This window comes from Budorcas taxicolor, chromosome 7, assembly GCF_023091745.1.
Source record: "Budorcas taxicolor isolate Tak-1 chromosome 7, Takin1.1, whole genome shotgun sequence".
Classification (NCBI taxonomy): Eukaryota; Metazoa; Chordata; class Mammalia; order Artiodactyla; family Bovidae; genus Budorcas; species Budorcas taxicolor.
Genome location: NC_068916.1, coordinates 4135968 through 4152554, shown reverse-complemented (window position 1 = coordinate 4152554; position 16587 = coordinate 4135968). Strand labels below are relative to the sequence as shown.

At 52.8% G+C, this 16587-nt stretch overlaps 1 protein-coding gene across 1 annotated transcript in view; it reads right to left on the bottom strand.

Annotated features, from left to right (window-relative positions):
• ADAMTS2 (ADAM metallopeptidase with thrombospondin type 1 motif 2) overlaps positions 1-16587 on the bottom strand; it is a 261969-nt gene that overhangs the window by 5457 nt on the left and 239925 nt on the right. Inside the window, exons 17-21 of the mRNA XM_052642795.1 lie at positions 13002-13161; positions 11073-11205; positions 9942-10149; positions 7158-7287; positions 3012-3101 (exon numbers count right to left, since the gene is read on the bottom strand). Of these exons, the coding sequence (XP_052498755.1) occupies positions 3012-3101; positions 7158-7287; positions 9942-10149; positions 11073-11205; positions 13002-13161 (721 nt within the window). The remainder of the gene's footprint in view (positions 1-3011; positions 3102-7157; positions 7288-9941; positions 10150-11072; positions 11206-13001; positions 13162-16587) is intronic.

Below are 16587 nucleotides of genomic sequence, written 5' to 3'. Positions count from 1 at the left end.
CCATGCCTACAGCCCTCAGGAGACACAGGGGGCTTTGGCAACACTAGGTGTGGCATCTCCCCCAGGCACTGGCCATCAGCTGGGGCAGGGAGGCCAGAGGCCTAGATCTCAACAAGGATGGGGCAGGCCTGGCCATGCTGCTGGGACTGGGCCCCCCTGCCCCAGAGACGCCCTCTCCCATCACCTGAGCCGCCTCCTTCACACAACATCAGGACTGGCATTAAGCATCTCCCTCACTTGTCTCCCGCCAGGCGGGGATCCTGAGAAGCTGGTGTCACGTCAGTCTAGGGTAGGGGTCTGCCAACCACACATGTTGGTGAGTTGGTCCCTCCACCTGGTTTTGTAAACGGGATTTTGTCAGAGCAGTCCTGCTGGTGGCCTGCCTGCAACTCTAGACAGGGTGCCCTCAGCAGGGATTTCTCCTGACCTGTCTGGGCAAGGAGACTTAGTGGACACAGCTCATCAGACACCGTTGTCTCGTGGTCTCCTGTCTCTTGAGCTGGGAGTCTTTCAGTGATCAGAGCTCTGGGCAGGCTGACCTCAGTCATGGCTACTGTGACACCCACCCAAAGGCTGCTGCCTGGCACCCTGTGCTCTGACGCCTATCTCCACAGTGCTGGGTGGTCATCATTTCTCATGAACTCCCTCCGCCCTGGAACAGGACCCCTTCATGGGAAAGGGAAGGACAGATGCCCAGATTAGGAGGCCCCACGTTGGACCTTGACATGCTGCGTGGTCCTTGTCAGCAAGGGGAGTGGACACATAGGCCCTGTGGACCCTGAGGGCAGGCTGTGGGAGACAACGTAGGCATGGCTGGGCACACACCTGTGTGACTGCTGCAGGCCAGGAGCTCAGAGCTACAGCTGCCTTGTCCTTCTCCAGCCTAGGCTCTCCGGAGGCTGGCCTAGCCCCTGAGTTGTGCCAGGAGCCAGGGCAGTGGCCTGATGGTGGCTCAGGGCACAGTGACCTGGATGTTATCTCTGCTACTAAACACATATTCCCATTCCACAGGCTCAGATCCCAAAGATGGGCCCTGTTCCCAACTATGAGGCCTTATCTACAAGGAGAGAACCGAGGTGTCCCTGCAAGGTGCCTGTTAGCACTAAAGGTTCAAAAATCATGGTGGGGTGTCTCCATCGGCTGCTGTCATGTTTTGAAAAATGCCTGGGGAGGGGGCCTAGGCCTCGGGCAGGGGAGGGGCCCTCAGCATCTATGCTGAGCAGGGGAAGGGGGACAGGAGATCACTGGAATCAGAAACTGAGGAGCTGATGTCCCAGAAAGGCACCTGCAGCTCTACAGCGCCGTCGGCCACAGAGGTGAAAAGAAGGAGCCAGCAGTGTGCCAGACCCAAGCATCCAGTTTCACTGAACTTTTATTGAGTTTATTTGTGGGATGCATGACAGGAAGTCTTTCCACGGTTAGTAAGAGTAAAAGATCATTTTCACAGTCACTTTGGCACACACTAACGTTGTCTCATAAAAAAAACCAGAAAAGCAACGACAATGGAACCTATATAATACGTCATTAGATACATACAAAACACTAATAAAATATCCCTGATGAACCAAAGTGCATATAGACAGAGAGCACAACGCCCAGGACTGTTATTGCACCTTCCCAGAGTCACGCGTGTCACTCGCATCGCCTAAGTCAAAGTTGGAAGTTAACAGTCGTGAGAATTAGTATGTGTTACACCGCGTATTTACATAACAGTAACTAGTGCCAAGGGAGAGCTGGACGCTGTCCAGCGGGGATGCTATGAAGAGGGGACAGGGCTGGGGCAGGAGGGAGTGGCCAGCTGGACTGCTGCACTGGTCACACCAAGGGCGAGGCCAGTTGCCCTCTGGTGTAAGGCAGTGCCAGCGGCCAGGTGCTCAGGGCTCCAACAGTCAGCGCCAAAGGTGATCCCGCGCCTGCGGCCCTGCATAGGCCTGGGCCTCCTGGACTCCTGGACTCAGCCAGGCCTCCTGAACTGAGAAGTCTTATCCTTGGCCAAAGGCGGGTGAGCCGGCCGCCTGCCTCTAGGTTGCACTGCCTGCCTCCTGCCTGGGTCATGTCTCCCCTCTGAAGCTGGAGCTAGCAGCCAATTCTGTTACCTTTCAACTTTAAGGCATCTTCTACATAGTTTTATCTAAGCAAAAAAGCAATAAAAATTGAGGTAATTCTGTAGTTGTTCACACGGGTAGGCGGCCACATCCACGTGAGACAGCCTTGAACTCTCATTTTCTCGCCCCTGTGCATGGGGCGATGTGCACACGATGAGAAAGGCCATTGGAGCAAATGGACAGAGAATGGAATTGGCGGCGTGTCCTGATGTCCCACCACAGGGACACATTCCCTGCCTCTTCCGCTTGACCTGAACCCCAAGGGGCTGGGTACGGGGGCCAAGGGTTGTGTGAGCTGGACGCGACGGCCACAGGAAGCAGGCCACGGTCACACGAATCAGGAGGACACACTGAGCACAAGGTCAGCAGCAGCAGCAGCAGCAGAGGAGGCTGGGGAGCCCCTGGCACACTGCTGGACACGGGCCGGGCGCCAGGCTGCTGACGCACAGCTGCACGCCCGAGACCCCTCTGGGCTCCCTCGCTGGGAGGCGGCGTTTGAAAGGGGGCAGGTGGGCGCCCCCTCAACTTCCAACCTGCAGCTCCAGCCTGGAGGGCTGTGGCCCTGTGAGGTGGTCACAAAGTGGTCACATTCACACTTGGGCCTCTGGCCCCTCCAGCACCACGACAGATCTTTGCCCCTTTAAAAGCCATCACCACCAGGTCCTGGCACCCCCACAAGAGGCCAGTGCCCCGGGCCGTGCCTCTGCAGGACTGGCCCTCCCGGCCAGGTGGCTCCAAAGGAGACAGCCGAGCACAGATGCCCGGAGAAACAGATTCCACCAACAGAGCTTAGGAAGAGTCAGGGGAGTTTTCCATAGACAGAGAGGAGGGGCGCCCACGGCAAGCTCCACAAGGCGCAGGGCATGCAGTGGAGGGCAGAGACAGAGTTATAAACGGGCCGGTTACTTGACGAGGTCTCCTGGACTGGCGGGTTGGGGTCCGGTCGGGATAGCCACTGGACCACGTAGCTCTTCTTGGAGGGGTCAGAGGTGTTCCCTAGAGGAAAAAGACAGGCGCCTGTGGCTGCTGGGTGCCGGGTTTGGGCCTCCAGCCCACCCACCCCAGACAGCAGGGCTCCGTGGACTCTGGTGTCCCAGGGACAGATGGGCCCCAGTCACCCTCCAGGCCCGACTCCTGCCTCTCCTACACCGAGCATCTGGGGCCTCGGCTACACAGGGTCGCTCCCCAACAGGCCCCACCAGCACCGCCTTATCTTGAGAAGTGCTGGGAACCAGAGACCCTGGCTCTACACTCCCCTCGGCTGGGGCACACCTGACGGCCTGAGCCCCCCGGTCTGTAGCAGGGACCCTGACTGGGCCTATGCCATGAGCTGTCATGGGGACCAGGAAGAGCTGATGTGTGTGCAGCCCTTGGCAAGGCACCCAGCGCAGTGTTCTGGCTCTTCTCCTCTCAGGGCGTTAGGCACCCTCTGCACTCACACAGGTACCCCTACTCACACAGGTGACCCTACTCACACAGGTACCCCTACTCACACAGGTGACCCTCCTCACACAGGTAACCCTACTCACACAGGTGACCCTCCTCACACAGGTAACCCTACTCACACAGGTGACCCTATTCACACAGGTAACCCTACTCACACAGGTGACCCTCCTCACACAGATACCCCTACTCACACAGGTGACCCTACTCACATGGCTGCCCTTACTCACACGAATACCCCCTACTCATATGGGTACTCTTACACAGATACCCCCTACTCACACAGGTAACCCTACTCACACAGGTGACCCTATTCACACAGGTGACCCTACTCACACAGATACCCCTACTCACACAGATACCCCTACTCACACAGGTAACCCTACTCACACAGGTAACCCTACTCACACAGGTGACCCTCCTCACACAGATACCCCCTACTCACACAGGTAACCCTACTCACACAGGTAACCCTACTCACACAGGTGACCCTCCTCACACAGATACCCCTACTCACACAGGTGACCCTACTCACATGGCTGCCCTTACTCACACGAATACCCCCTACTCATATGGGTACTCTTACACAGATACCCCCTACTCACACAGGTAACCCTACTCACACAGGTGACCCTACTCACACAGGTGACCCTACTCACACAGATACCCCTACTCACACAGATACCCCTACTCACACAGGTAACCCTACTCACACAGGTACCCCTACTCACACAGATACCCCTACTCACACAGATACCCCCTACTCACACAGGTAACCCTCCTCACACAGATACCCCCTACTCACACAGGTAACCCTACTCACACAGGTAACCCTACTCACACAGATACCCCTACTCACACAGGTGACCCTACTCACATGGCTGCCCTTACTCACACAGATACCCCCTACTCATATGGGTACTCTTACACAGATACCCCCTACTCACACAGGTAACCCTCCTCACACAGATACCCCCTACTCACACAGGTAACCCTACTCACACAGGTAACCCTACTCACACAGATACCCCTACTCACACAGGTAACCCTACTCACACAGATACCCCCTACTCACAAGATACCCCCTACTCACACAGGTAACCCTACTCACACAGATACCCCCTACTCACACAGATACCCCCTACTCACACAGATACCCCCTACTCACACAGGTAACCCTACTCACAGAGATACCCACTACTCACACAGGTAACCCTACTCACACAGATACCCCTACTCACACAGGTAACCCTACTCACACAGGTAACCCTACTCACACAGATACCCCCTACTCACACAGGTAACCCTACTCACACAGATACCCCTACTCACACAGGTAACCCTACTCACACAGGTATCCTCTACTCACATGGGTATCCTTACACAGATACCCCCTACTCACATAGATACCCCCTACTCACATAGATACCCCCTACTCTCACAGATGCCCCCGACTCACATAGGTAACCCTACTCACACAGGTAACCCTACTCACACAGATACCCCCTACTCACACAGGTAACCCTACTCACACAGATACCCCTACTCACACAGGTAACCCTACTCACACAGGTACCCCTACTCACACAGATACCCCCTACTCACACAGGTAACCCTACTCACACAGGTAACCCTACTCACACAGATACCCCCTACTCACACAGGTAACCCTACTCACACAGATATCCCTTACTCACACAGGTAACCCTACTCACACAGGTAACCCCTACTCACACAGGTAACCCTACTCACACAGGTAACCCTACTGACACAGATACCCCCTACTCACACATATACCCCTACTCACACAGGTAACCCTACTCACACAGGTAACCCTACTGACACAGATACCCCCTACTCACACAGGTAACCCTACTCACACTGGTAACCCTACTGACACAGATACCCCCTACTCACACAGATACCCCTACTCACACAGGTAACCCTACTCACACAGATACACCCTACTCACACAGGTTACCCTACTCACACAGATACCCCCTACTCACACAGATAACCCCTACTCACACAGGTAACCCTACTCACAGAGATACCCACTACTCACACAGGTAACCCTACTCACACAGATACCCCCTACTCACACAGGTAACCCTACTCACATGGCTGCCCTTACTCACACAGATACCCCCTACTCACACAGGTACCTCTACTCACACAGGTACCTCTACTCACACAGATACCCCCTACTCACACAGATACCTGCTACTCACACAGGTAACCCTACTCACACAGGTAACCCTACTCACACAGATACCCCCTACTCACACAGGTACCCCCTACTCACACAGGTACTCTTACTCACACAGGTGACCCTACTCACATGGCTGCCCTTACTCACACAGGTGACCCTACTCACACAGATACCCCCTACTCACACAGGTCACCCTACTTACACAGATACCCCCTACTCACACAGATACCCCCTACTCACACAGGTTACCCTACTCACACAGATACCCCCTACTCACACAGATACCCCCTACTCACACAGGTTACCCTACTCACACAGATACCCCCTACTCACACAGGTACCCCCTACTCACACAGGTAACCCTACTCACATGGCTGCCCTTACTCACACAGTTGACCCTACTCACACAGGTGACCCTACTCACACAGATACCCCCTACTCACACAGATACCCCCTACTCACACAGGTTACCCTACTCACACAGATACCCCCTACTCACACAGGTAACCCTACTCACATGGCTGCCCTTACTCACACAGATACCCCCTACTCACATAGGTAACCCTACTCACATGGGTAACCCTACTCACACATGTAACCCTACTCACACAGGTATCCTCTACTCACATGGGTATCCTTACACAGATACCCCCTACTCACATAGATACCCCCTACTCACATAGATACCCCCTACTCTCACAGATGCCCCCGACTCACATAGGTAACCCTACTCACACAGGTAACCCTACTCACACAGATACCCCCTACTCACTCACACAGGTAACCCTATTCACACAGGTAGCCCCTATCACATGGGTATCCCCTACTTACAAGGGTGCCCTATTCACACAGGTACTCCATACCCACACAGGTACCACCTATACTCGCAAGGGTGCCCCTACTTACACAAGTACCCCTATTCACATGGGTAACCCCTACTCATATGGATACACCCTACTCACATGGGTACCCCTACTCTCACAGGTATCCACACAGACACTGGCACCCCCTACTCACATGGGTACCCTCTATACTCACATGGGTGCCCCTATTCATATGAGTTACCCCTACTCACACAGGTACCCCCTACTCAGACAGGAATGGGCTGAGCCCTGGTGTGCAGTCACCATGAATCTGGTTTCCCTCCCAGACCGAAAGGGAGTGCGAGGAAGGCAGGGATGGGCTGAGTCCCTGCCGTTCTCCACTAGGGCCTGGCCTGGAGATGAGCATGGCAAATGCCAGTTCCTCTCATTTCCTGCCAGGGAAAGGTCCCAGACCAGGACTCGGTGGCCTTGGCCTCTCCTCCAAGCTCACAGCTGCTCTCTTTGCCCAGTTGTGGGAAGGGCTGCCTTTGCCTGGCTACCCTCCTCCCTGGACCTGCTGCATGCACGGCTTACGGGGACAGGGGCCGAGCCTGCAGATCCTTGCCGTCTCAGGCCGCTCCTCCCGGCAGACCCCGAAGCTGTCGTCCGCAGTTCGGCAGAGCACCGGCCGTTCCTGAGTGCCATTCCCACAGGTTACTGAGCACTGCAGACAGAGAGAACCAGTCAGGGCCCACCTCCCATGCTAGGCTAGGTCTGCAAGGGCTCTCCAAGTGGGTGACCCCATGACACTTGGGAGGCGGAGAGGGACAGAGGGGAGAGTGTGAGCTAGAGGTCTGCCCGGCCTTGCGCTAGCCTCTGGCAGCTGCCTCAGGCTCTTGGGCTCTCAGGTGAATTGGAGAGAACAAACATGCAGGGCCGGATGGAGCCCGGCACTTCTGGACTCTCAACGAGTGCTTCCCTTCTCCATCTAGAGGAGCTGAGGCCTGGAGAAACGGCTGTGCACTGCAGATCACCAAGAAAGCTCTGCCTGCGTGCAGGAGGCATTGGCAGAGGACGCTCCCTCCCCCTGGACACAGAGCTCTGTGCCACCAGCACCCTCACAGTCCCCTCCAGTCTCTGGCCCCCTTGGCGTCGCCACACTGGGAGGGGCCGGAAGAAGCCATCATGCCCAGACTCCTGGCTCTGCTCACAGCTCAACCCAGCCGAGCCAAAGGATGATTCTCAAGTTCTTGCCTCCTGTGTGAGAAAGGGCTGACTCAGCAGACTGGGTTGCTTGAAACTTCCCAGTCCCAAGAAAGGCCTGTTTTCAGAACTGGCCCTTGGTTAACTCTGAACCAAGTTCATGGAACGGTCTGTCTGGTAAGAGCATACCTGTGTGCCTGAGGTCCTGAACCAGGCTGTACCAACTTGTTTGGTTGGTTTACACCAAGAATATGATTTGTGGTGAGCATCTGCTCTCCTTCTGGGGTCCAGGGCTTCAGTAATGGATGTCAGCCATGCAGGCACCCTGTGCTCCCATGAATGATCCCCAGTGAGAATCCTGGACACCTGGATGCTTGTGCCCGGTTTCCTCCAGACTTCACCCAAGTGCTTTTCCCTCAGCTGATTCTACTCTGTACGTGAACCGTGAACTCCCAGATGTTGAAGTTGGATTTAGAAAAGGCAGAGGAACCTGAGATCAAATGGCCAACATCTGTTGGATCATAGAAAAAGAGAGTTCCAGAAAAACATCTACTACTGTTTCATTGACTATGCTAAAGCCTTTGACTGTGTGGATCACAACAATCTGTGGAAAATTCTTAGAGAGATGAGAATACCAGGCCATCTCACCTGCCTCCTGAGGAACCTGTATGCAGGTCAAGAAGCAACAGTTAGAATCAAACATGGAACAAAAGACTGGTTTCTAACTAGGAAAGGAGTACGTCAAGGCTGTATATTGTCACTCTGCTTATTTAACTTATATGCAGAATACATCATGTGAAATGCCAGGCTAGATGAAACAAAAGCTGAATCAAGATTGCAAGGAGAAATATCAATAACCTCAGATATGCAGATGACACCACCCTTATGTCAGAAAGCAAAGAGGAACTCAAGAGCCTCTTGATGAAAGTGAAAGAGGAGAGTGAAAAAGCTGGCTTAAAATTCAACATTCAAAAAACGAAGATCATGGCCTCTGGTCCCACCACTTCTTGGCAAATAGATGGGGAAATAATGGGACAGTGACAGACTTTATTTTCTTGGACTCCAAAGTTACTGCAGATGATGACTGCAACCATGAAAAGATGCTTGCTGCTTGGAAGAAAAGCTATGATCAACCTAGACATTGTATTAAAAAGAAGAGACGTTACTTTGCCGACAAAGGTCCTATTCAAGGCTATGGTTTCTCCAGTAGTCATGTATGGATGTGAGAGTTGGACTATAAACAAAGCTGAGTGGTGAAGAATTGATGCTTTTGAACTGTGGTGTTGGAGAAGACTTGAGAGTCCCTTGGACTGCAAGGAGATAAAATCAGTCAATCCTACAGGAAATCAACCCTGAAGATTCGTTAGAAGGACTGATACTGAAGTTCTAATACTTTGGCCATCTGGGGCCAAGAGCCGACTCATTAGAAAAGACCTTGATGTTGGGAAAGATTGAAGGCAGGAGGAGAAGGGGACGACAGAGGATGAGCTGGTTGGATGGCATCACTGACTCAACGGACATGAGTTTGAGCAAGCTCCAGCAGTTGGTGATGGACAAGGAAGCCTGGTGTGTCCATGGGGTTGCAAAGAGTTGGACACGACTAAGTGGCTGAACAACAACAGAACTTTCATTGTAATAAAGCATAACCATGACCATAGCAACTTCCGTGGGAATCTTTGAGCCCAAAGCTGGTCTTGGCAACCCCTGACCCACCAGGCGTGTGGGCTAGATGTCAGCGCTCCCATCAGCTCAGCCTGGCCCCCAGAACTCTCCTCCAGCCCCTGAGACTATCCTCACTATTTTTTCAGCCAGATCTAAGCCCTCCTTTGCTCACGTCCCCTCTTGCAAGTCTGATTGGCCTTTTAGCCACAGTTCTGCCCCCAGAGACAAAAGCCCAGGCCTCCTTTTGCATCTTGGAGCCCAGGCTGCCCCTGTCTTCTGGGGTTCCAGTCTCCCATAGCACATGGGAGCCTCTGCCCTGCAGAGTAAAGATACACATTCCTCTGAGTTTCACACAGAACAGTAGCCAAGGAAGCGTGGGTGCCCTGAGACCTACAGGAAGTGGCCTAGGGCAAGAATGGCATCCAGCCTAAGGCGGATCACCCCGGCGGGCCACCTCGGCCCCACGCAAGCTTGGTTTCGGGGCTGAGGGCACAGGGCCAGGGAACTGCTCACCTGGGACCAGGATCCGGCCCGCCACCGACCAGGACACAGCTCACGGTTGCAGGCCCGGCGGCCCTCGGGTCGAGCGTCATTGCAGTGCTTGGTGTGCACGGAGCGGGTGGTGTTGTTGTGCAGCGGCTGAACACAGCGCACGGAGCGAGCCTGCATGCCTGTCCGCCCACAGCTCCGACTACACGGCTCCCACTCGCCTGTGACCCACCTGCCAAGGCACACAGCACTCGGTCAGCCCCTGGAGAAACCCCGGTGGATAGGGGCAAGGCAGCCTGTTCCTCCAGGTGCATCTTCCCTGTGTCAGGAAGGTGCCCTGGAGGCCAGCTGTACCCCTGCCTGAGGCCCTGCAGACCATGAACCCCAAGCGTGCCCACTGCTGGGACACCCTGGTTTGGGGGTGGCTTTTGTCCTTTCTTGGCCTCCTGACTCTGCCCTCTGACCTCACCAACCCTTCTGGGCAGCAGCATACACGCCCTCAGCACCTGTCCTCAAAGGGCCCCCACCTGCCTATTTACCCACCATCTTCCCTGCTCGGGGCCCTGCAAAAGGAAACTGGGCCCAGAAATGCAGCCCCATCAAATTCCGGGTCTGGAGGGTCAAGGCTGCAGCCCCTGGGATGAACTGTGAGGGAAACATCTACCACAGGGCCAGAAGCAAGCCCGACATCCCAGTTTGGAAAGAGCCTCAGTTTCCCCATCTGAGCATTAGTACTTGTCATTTCTAGCATCCCAGGTAGCCCTAATGGTTAAGAACCTGCCTGCCAGTGCAGGAGATGCAGGGTTCAATCCCTGGGTTGGGAAGATCCCCTGGAGAAGGAAATGGCAATACACTCCAGTATTCTTGCCTGGAGAATCCCATGGACAGAGGAACTTGGTGGGCTACAGTCCATGGGGTCACAAAGATGCACATTACTGTTTCCTTCTAGCTAGTCTGAAGGAGGAGGCCACTGCACAGCCTGAAACACCTTAGACTCCATAGAACATGTTGAGTGAGAAGACTCTGAAGTGTCTCAGGGCCTGTGAGGCCCAGAGCCGCCCAGAAACCAGATCCTGCGCCACCGTCCACAGGAGCCCCAGGACGCTTTCCCACCTCCTCTAGTGGGGCTGGAGGGCAGAGAGGCCCGGCACTCACACGGGCTGGGAGCACTCCTGTGGGTTGCAGGTCCGGCGGATGGCTTTGGGCTTTGAGACGGAGTCGCAGAAGCCTCGGCGCACCATCTTGTGGTCCAGCCTCCGGCGGCAGCCATACTTGGTGAATTGGGACCCTGAAGATGAGAGCTTGAGGGGGCTCAATGGGACAGCATGGGCCCTCCCGCAGGTGTGGAGGGGCGGCTCCTCAGGCCACTTCAGCCCTGATCTCCCTGTGCTGCTAACGGGGCGAGGGTGCGGCAGCTTTGGACAAGTCCAGCCTGGTGCCCGCCCAGCACCGCAGGCCAAGTGAGGGTGCCAGGCCAGGGAGAGCAGCCTCCTGGGTGGCTTCCTGGGGCAGGAGGGAAGGTTCTATCCCCTCTCCCAGCATTTAGTCACTTATACCTTGGATTAATATGTACTGAGAACCTCACTAAACATGGAACACAGCCTGCAAGGCTCCTTCAGCCAGTCTAGTGCAGCAGTTCTCAGCTGGCCGAGATTTTGTCCCTGGGGACATCTGGCAATGTCTGGGACACTTAGTTGTCACAACTGGAAAGGAGATGCCACCAGCACTGAACAGAGAGAGGCTGGGAATGCTGCTCAGCATTCTACAATCACGGGACTACCTCCAAAACGGACGACTATAGAGCCCAAAATGTCAACTGGGATAAGTCTCAAAATCTCAGCCTCGTGCGTTAGACATGAGAGAATATGACAGGGCAGCCTGAGTTAGACTGGGCATCTGGGGGTGCCCCAGGAAATACAGGATACCAGTGCTCTGGTTTCATGCAAAGCAGTGAAGGAGGCTCCCCAGGGAGGAGATGGCCTGTGCAAAGGCCCCGAGGCAGAAGCACAGCATGTCCAGAAAACGAGCTAAGGCCAGCATGGACAGGACCAAGTGAGCGAGGGTTGGGAGTGCCAGTGGGGCAGAGGGAGACATCAGAGAGTTACTTGGACCTTGGAGGCCATGAGGAGAATTTTGTTTTTTATCAAGAGCGGAAGGATCTGCTGATAACTAAGACATCAGAAAAGGGTATGGTCTAATCTGCCCCTTTAATAGTTTAAAGTGGGGGCCAGTCAGGTAGTGAGGATGCCGCTAGGACTGGGAAGACGGTAACAGTAGATGAGTCCAAGAGAAATGCAGGAGGGAGGCTCAACAGGACTCGCTGATAAAATCCAGGGCTGGGCGGCTCAGGGGACGGCTGGGTGCCACCCACTTAGGCAGCAGCACTGGGAGAACTCCCTGTCTCGTCTTGGTATGGGACCCTGCGTGGTCCTGCGGGGTTTTGAAGGTGGTCTGTCCTGGGCAGCTGCTTCTGCAGGCTGAGTGTCTTCTCCTGCTTCTCATCTCCCCCAGTCCCCAAGGAGCAGCGAACACACTGGGCAGATCATAGCTTCCTATCTGTTACATTGTACCCAAGTTTGAGGTCCAAGGCAAGTGGGACCTCCTTGCACCCAGCCCTGCCCCAGAAAGGAAAGGCCTTTCTGAATGAACTCAGGAGGGACCTGCAGAGGAGGCCTCTCCACTGGTCTCCAGCATGGCCCAGGTCTTCCCTGTGGCCTGCCTCCCGATGTCACAGTGATCTATCCAAACCACCCTCACAGTGACCTCCTGTCAGGCCAGACCTCCTTCCATGATGATGCAGGTGAGTGTGGATGTCACGCAACCCCACACATGCCCCCTGCTGCCTTTGGCCAGCGGCCCTGAGCACCTGCCCTTCCTGTCCACTCTCTGCCACCTCGCTGGCGGGGCTAGGCCCTTGTTACCTGGGCAAAGGTCACTGCTCGGGTCCAGTGTTCTCATAGCTGGCCCAACCCTCACTCCAGGCAGTCAGCAGAGACCATGGGCTGAAGGAAGCGCCTCACCCAGGAGACCCTTCCTGCTCATCCCCCCCTCCTCTGGGGCCCCAGCTCTGAGAAGGCCCCTCACCTCCACCGCAGGGCTTGGAGCAGGGCGACCACTTCTTCAGGGCCCACTCGTAGCCCACAGAGTCGTCCTCCAGGACGTTGTTGTCGTCCACATTGAGCGAGTCTTCATGGACCATGTACTTGTAGGTCAGCGAGATGCGGGCGTCCCCCTCCGGGATGACCTGCCCGGGAGACAGGGGTGAGTATGCCCGCCCCCCACCTCCCTCCCCCAGAGACTGCTAGGAAGGTCAGCCCGAGGAACACGCCTGGCCAAGTCTCATTATTCCCGGTAGTCAGGTTCTAGAAAGTCCCAGCAAACACTGAACCGGCCAGTACTGAACCACTGCTCACAGGGGAACACAGCGTCTGGGCCAGCGAAACTCTGGTCGTGACATTTCATCAACAGCCTATACATAAGCGTATTCTCTGTGCATTTCTGTTTAGACACCTTGATCAGTACACACTGTTGATTCACAGCCAGCACCCAGGTACTTGTGCCTGGACAAAGCTCAGTCACACATGCGTTCTTGTCGCTCCACGGGGCAAACCCACAGCCTCCATGCAGAGGGACACCAGACACACTTCACAACCACAACTGGGGACATTTTACACAGTGAGATTATCCTCCAAAAGCAGAACATGGCAGTAAATAGAGTGTGAAAAGACGCTGTTTACAGTAGGGGCTGAAATAAGCAGCAGAACCACGCCTGGCTCCGCTCCGCTGGGAGCATGCCAGGCGCTCGCACTTCGCCTGCTCCGCCGAGAGCACAGGCAGACCTCGCTTTGCGGCGCTTCGGTTTACTGTGCTCCACAGACGCTATGTTTCAACAACGTAAAGGTTTATGGCAGCCCCACATGCGGCAAGTCTACTGGCGCCATGAGTCAACAGCATTTGGCCACTTTGTGTCGTTCTGGGTCACATTCCGGTAACTCCCACAGTCTTTCAAATGTTTTCATTATTGTCGGACAAGTTAATGGAAGCAGTCTTGTTAAGGCTTCGAAAGCTACTGACTAAACAGAGACCCTGAAAGGAGTTACATGCCAAGCTGCTGACTAGCAGAAATGGCAAAAGATCTTGGGATCCAGCAGGTAAGGAAGGGAGTAAGTCACGAAGCTTCCTGGGCCTTGGGAAGCTGCCCTCTCCCAGGGATCTGCTGACATTCTGAGACTCAGGAACAGGCAGACAAGGCTTTACATAAGAGCCCGAGCTGCGTCTCCACACAGAAGGCGCTTGGGGCTTGAAATAAACGGAGGACTGCTTTGCACAGGGTTCTGAAGTCTCAACAGTGAGAGGAGGGATGGGAGGCCTAGGGGGACAAACTGCCCAGAACCCCTCAGCTGGGGGTCCAGACTGCTGTTCCAGGGACTGCCCAGCATAGCTTGAGTATGGATGCATACGTTTGCATCTTGCTAGACCATGTACTGGGAACTCCAGATTAGATCTGGATGGCTCCCAAGTTAGTGATATATATCAAATATATATATATTTATATATTATATTAACATTATGGTATATATTATAAAAATATTATAATATATAATGTATATTATATAATATAAAATGTGATCATATTATATAGTAATTGAATTAAATATTATATTTAATGTATATTATGTGATTGTATGTAATATATATGATAGTTACATAAATTTTATATATTTATAAAATATTTATATTTATATATTTTATATAATATATTCTATATATTCATATATTTTGTTTTATATATTTATAAAATATTTTATATTTATATTTTATATATAGATATTATATAATAAATAATAATATAGTATCTAATATAATAATATTATATACTATATAATTATTAAGATAATTATATAGTATAATAATTATTATAAATATAAATATATAATATTTATATATTTATTTATATTTATTTAATATATTTAATATATATTTATATTATATTTATTTATATATATTTATTATATTATATATTTATTAGTATATAATTTATATATTATATTTATATATTATTATATATTAAATATTTAATATACTAATATATACTATAATATAGTATACTATTTATTATAATTATATTATAATGTATAATATATACTTATATATCATATATATATATTTCTTGAGGCGATGTATGTATAATAATTTCTTACTATGTTACTTGTCCTCATACTGTAACTTACTACTAATGTAATAAACTTCCTTATTTCTTGCTTACTAAGTGTGCTGTGCGTTTGCTGTTCAGGCGTGTCCGACTCTGTGACCCCGTGGACTGTAGCCCACCAGGCTCCTCTGTCCAGGGGATTCTCCAGGCAAGAATACTGGAGTGGGCTGCCATGCCCTCCTCCAGGGGATCTTCCCAACCCAGGGATGAAACCCAGGTCTCCTGCATTGCAGGCAGATTCTTTATAGTCTGAGCCACCAGGGAAGCCCAGGGTGGTTATTTTGCCAGTGCATCCTCTGAACGTGAAACCAAAAGGAAGTCTCAGCAGGACATGACTCTTTCAGCAGAACAATCATTATTACTTTTATTATGGTGATCTCTGACCAAGCAGTCTTTGATGTCATTATTGTAGTTGACTTTTTGCTTTTTAATTGAGGTATGTACATTGTTGTTTAGATCTGAGGCTATCACACATTTCACAGACTACAGATAGTGTGACAGACGCACTGGGAAAGAAACACATTCACACGACTTGCATTACTATGATATTCACTTCACTGCGGTGGCCTGGAACCAAGCCTACCTATTTCTCCTGAGGTGTGTCTGTACCCGTTTGGAGATTAGAAATACTTTTGGTAGGTGAATTTACCAACACAGAAACAGCAGGACTGAGGCCCGACTGTGTGTGCACCGACAAAGGCAGGGCAGCAGAGGCCTCTCTGGGGATGGACAGTGCAAGCGGGCGAGGTGAACAGAGCACAGTGCGCGTGAACACCCCAGCCCCCAGCTGCACACCCTGGTGTGGGGCGCTGAGCCCCAGCGCGGAGTGCTCACCTTCACAGAGGGGCAAAAGGCACCTGAGCCTTGTCCGCAGTGTTTTAATTTTTTTTTACTGATCAAATATATTGCATATGCAATTGAAATTAATTTTTTAGAAGTAAATTAGGAAATCAAACCCCCTCTGTGTTCCCACCACCAGGAGCAGCCTATGGTCCTGGACTCAGGGGACCCGGGGTCCAGTGCTGCTCAGAGACAAAGTCTTAGTGTGACCTGGGTCTAGCAGTCCAATTTCCTGGAGCCCCATTGGTCGCCCCCAGGGAGTTCCAGGGTTTGAATGCAGTAGCAGACAAGAATAAGCATGATGAGAGGTGGCCGTGAATGTCGCCCAGAGTTGTTTATGGAGGAGAAACCTAAATGCTTACAGGGGATTTTGTCTCTGGTTGCCCAGGGACACAGGGCCCAGCGCCAGACCGGTGGCTCCATGCATGCTCCTCACTCTGACACAGAGACGGAGGGCCTCAGCTCAAAGGTCAGGCCAGAGGGGCCGTGCAGAACATGGCCCAAAGGCTGCAGGGAAGCTCAGGGCTCCCAGGCACCGCCTGACCCCTTCCCCAGCAGCCACCGGCCTCACCGGCCTCACCGGCCTCACCGGCCTCACGCTGCAAGAGGCGGCGGGCC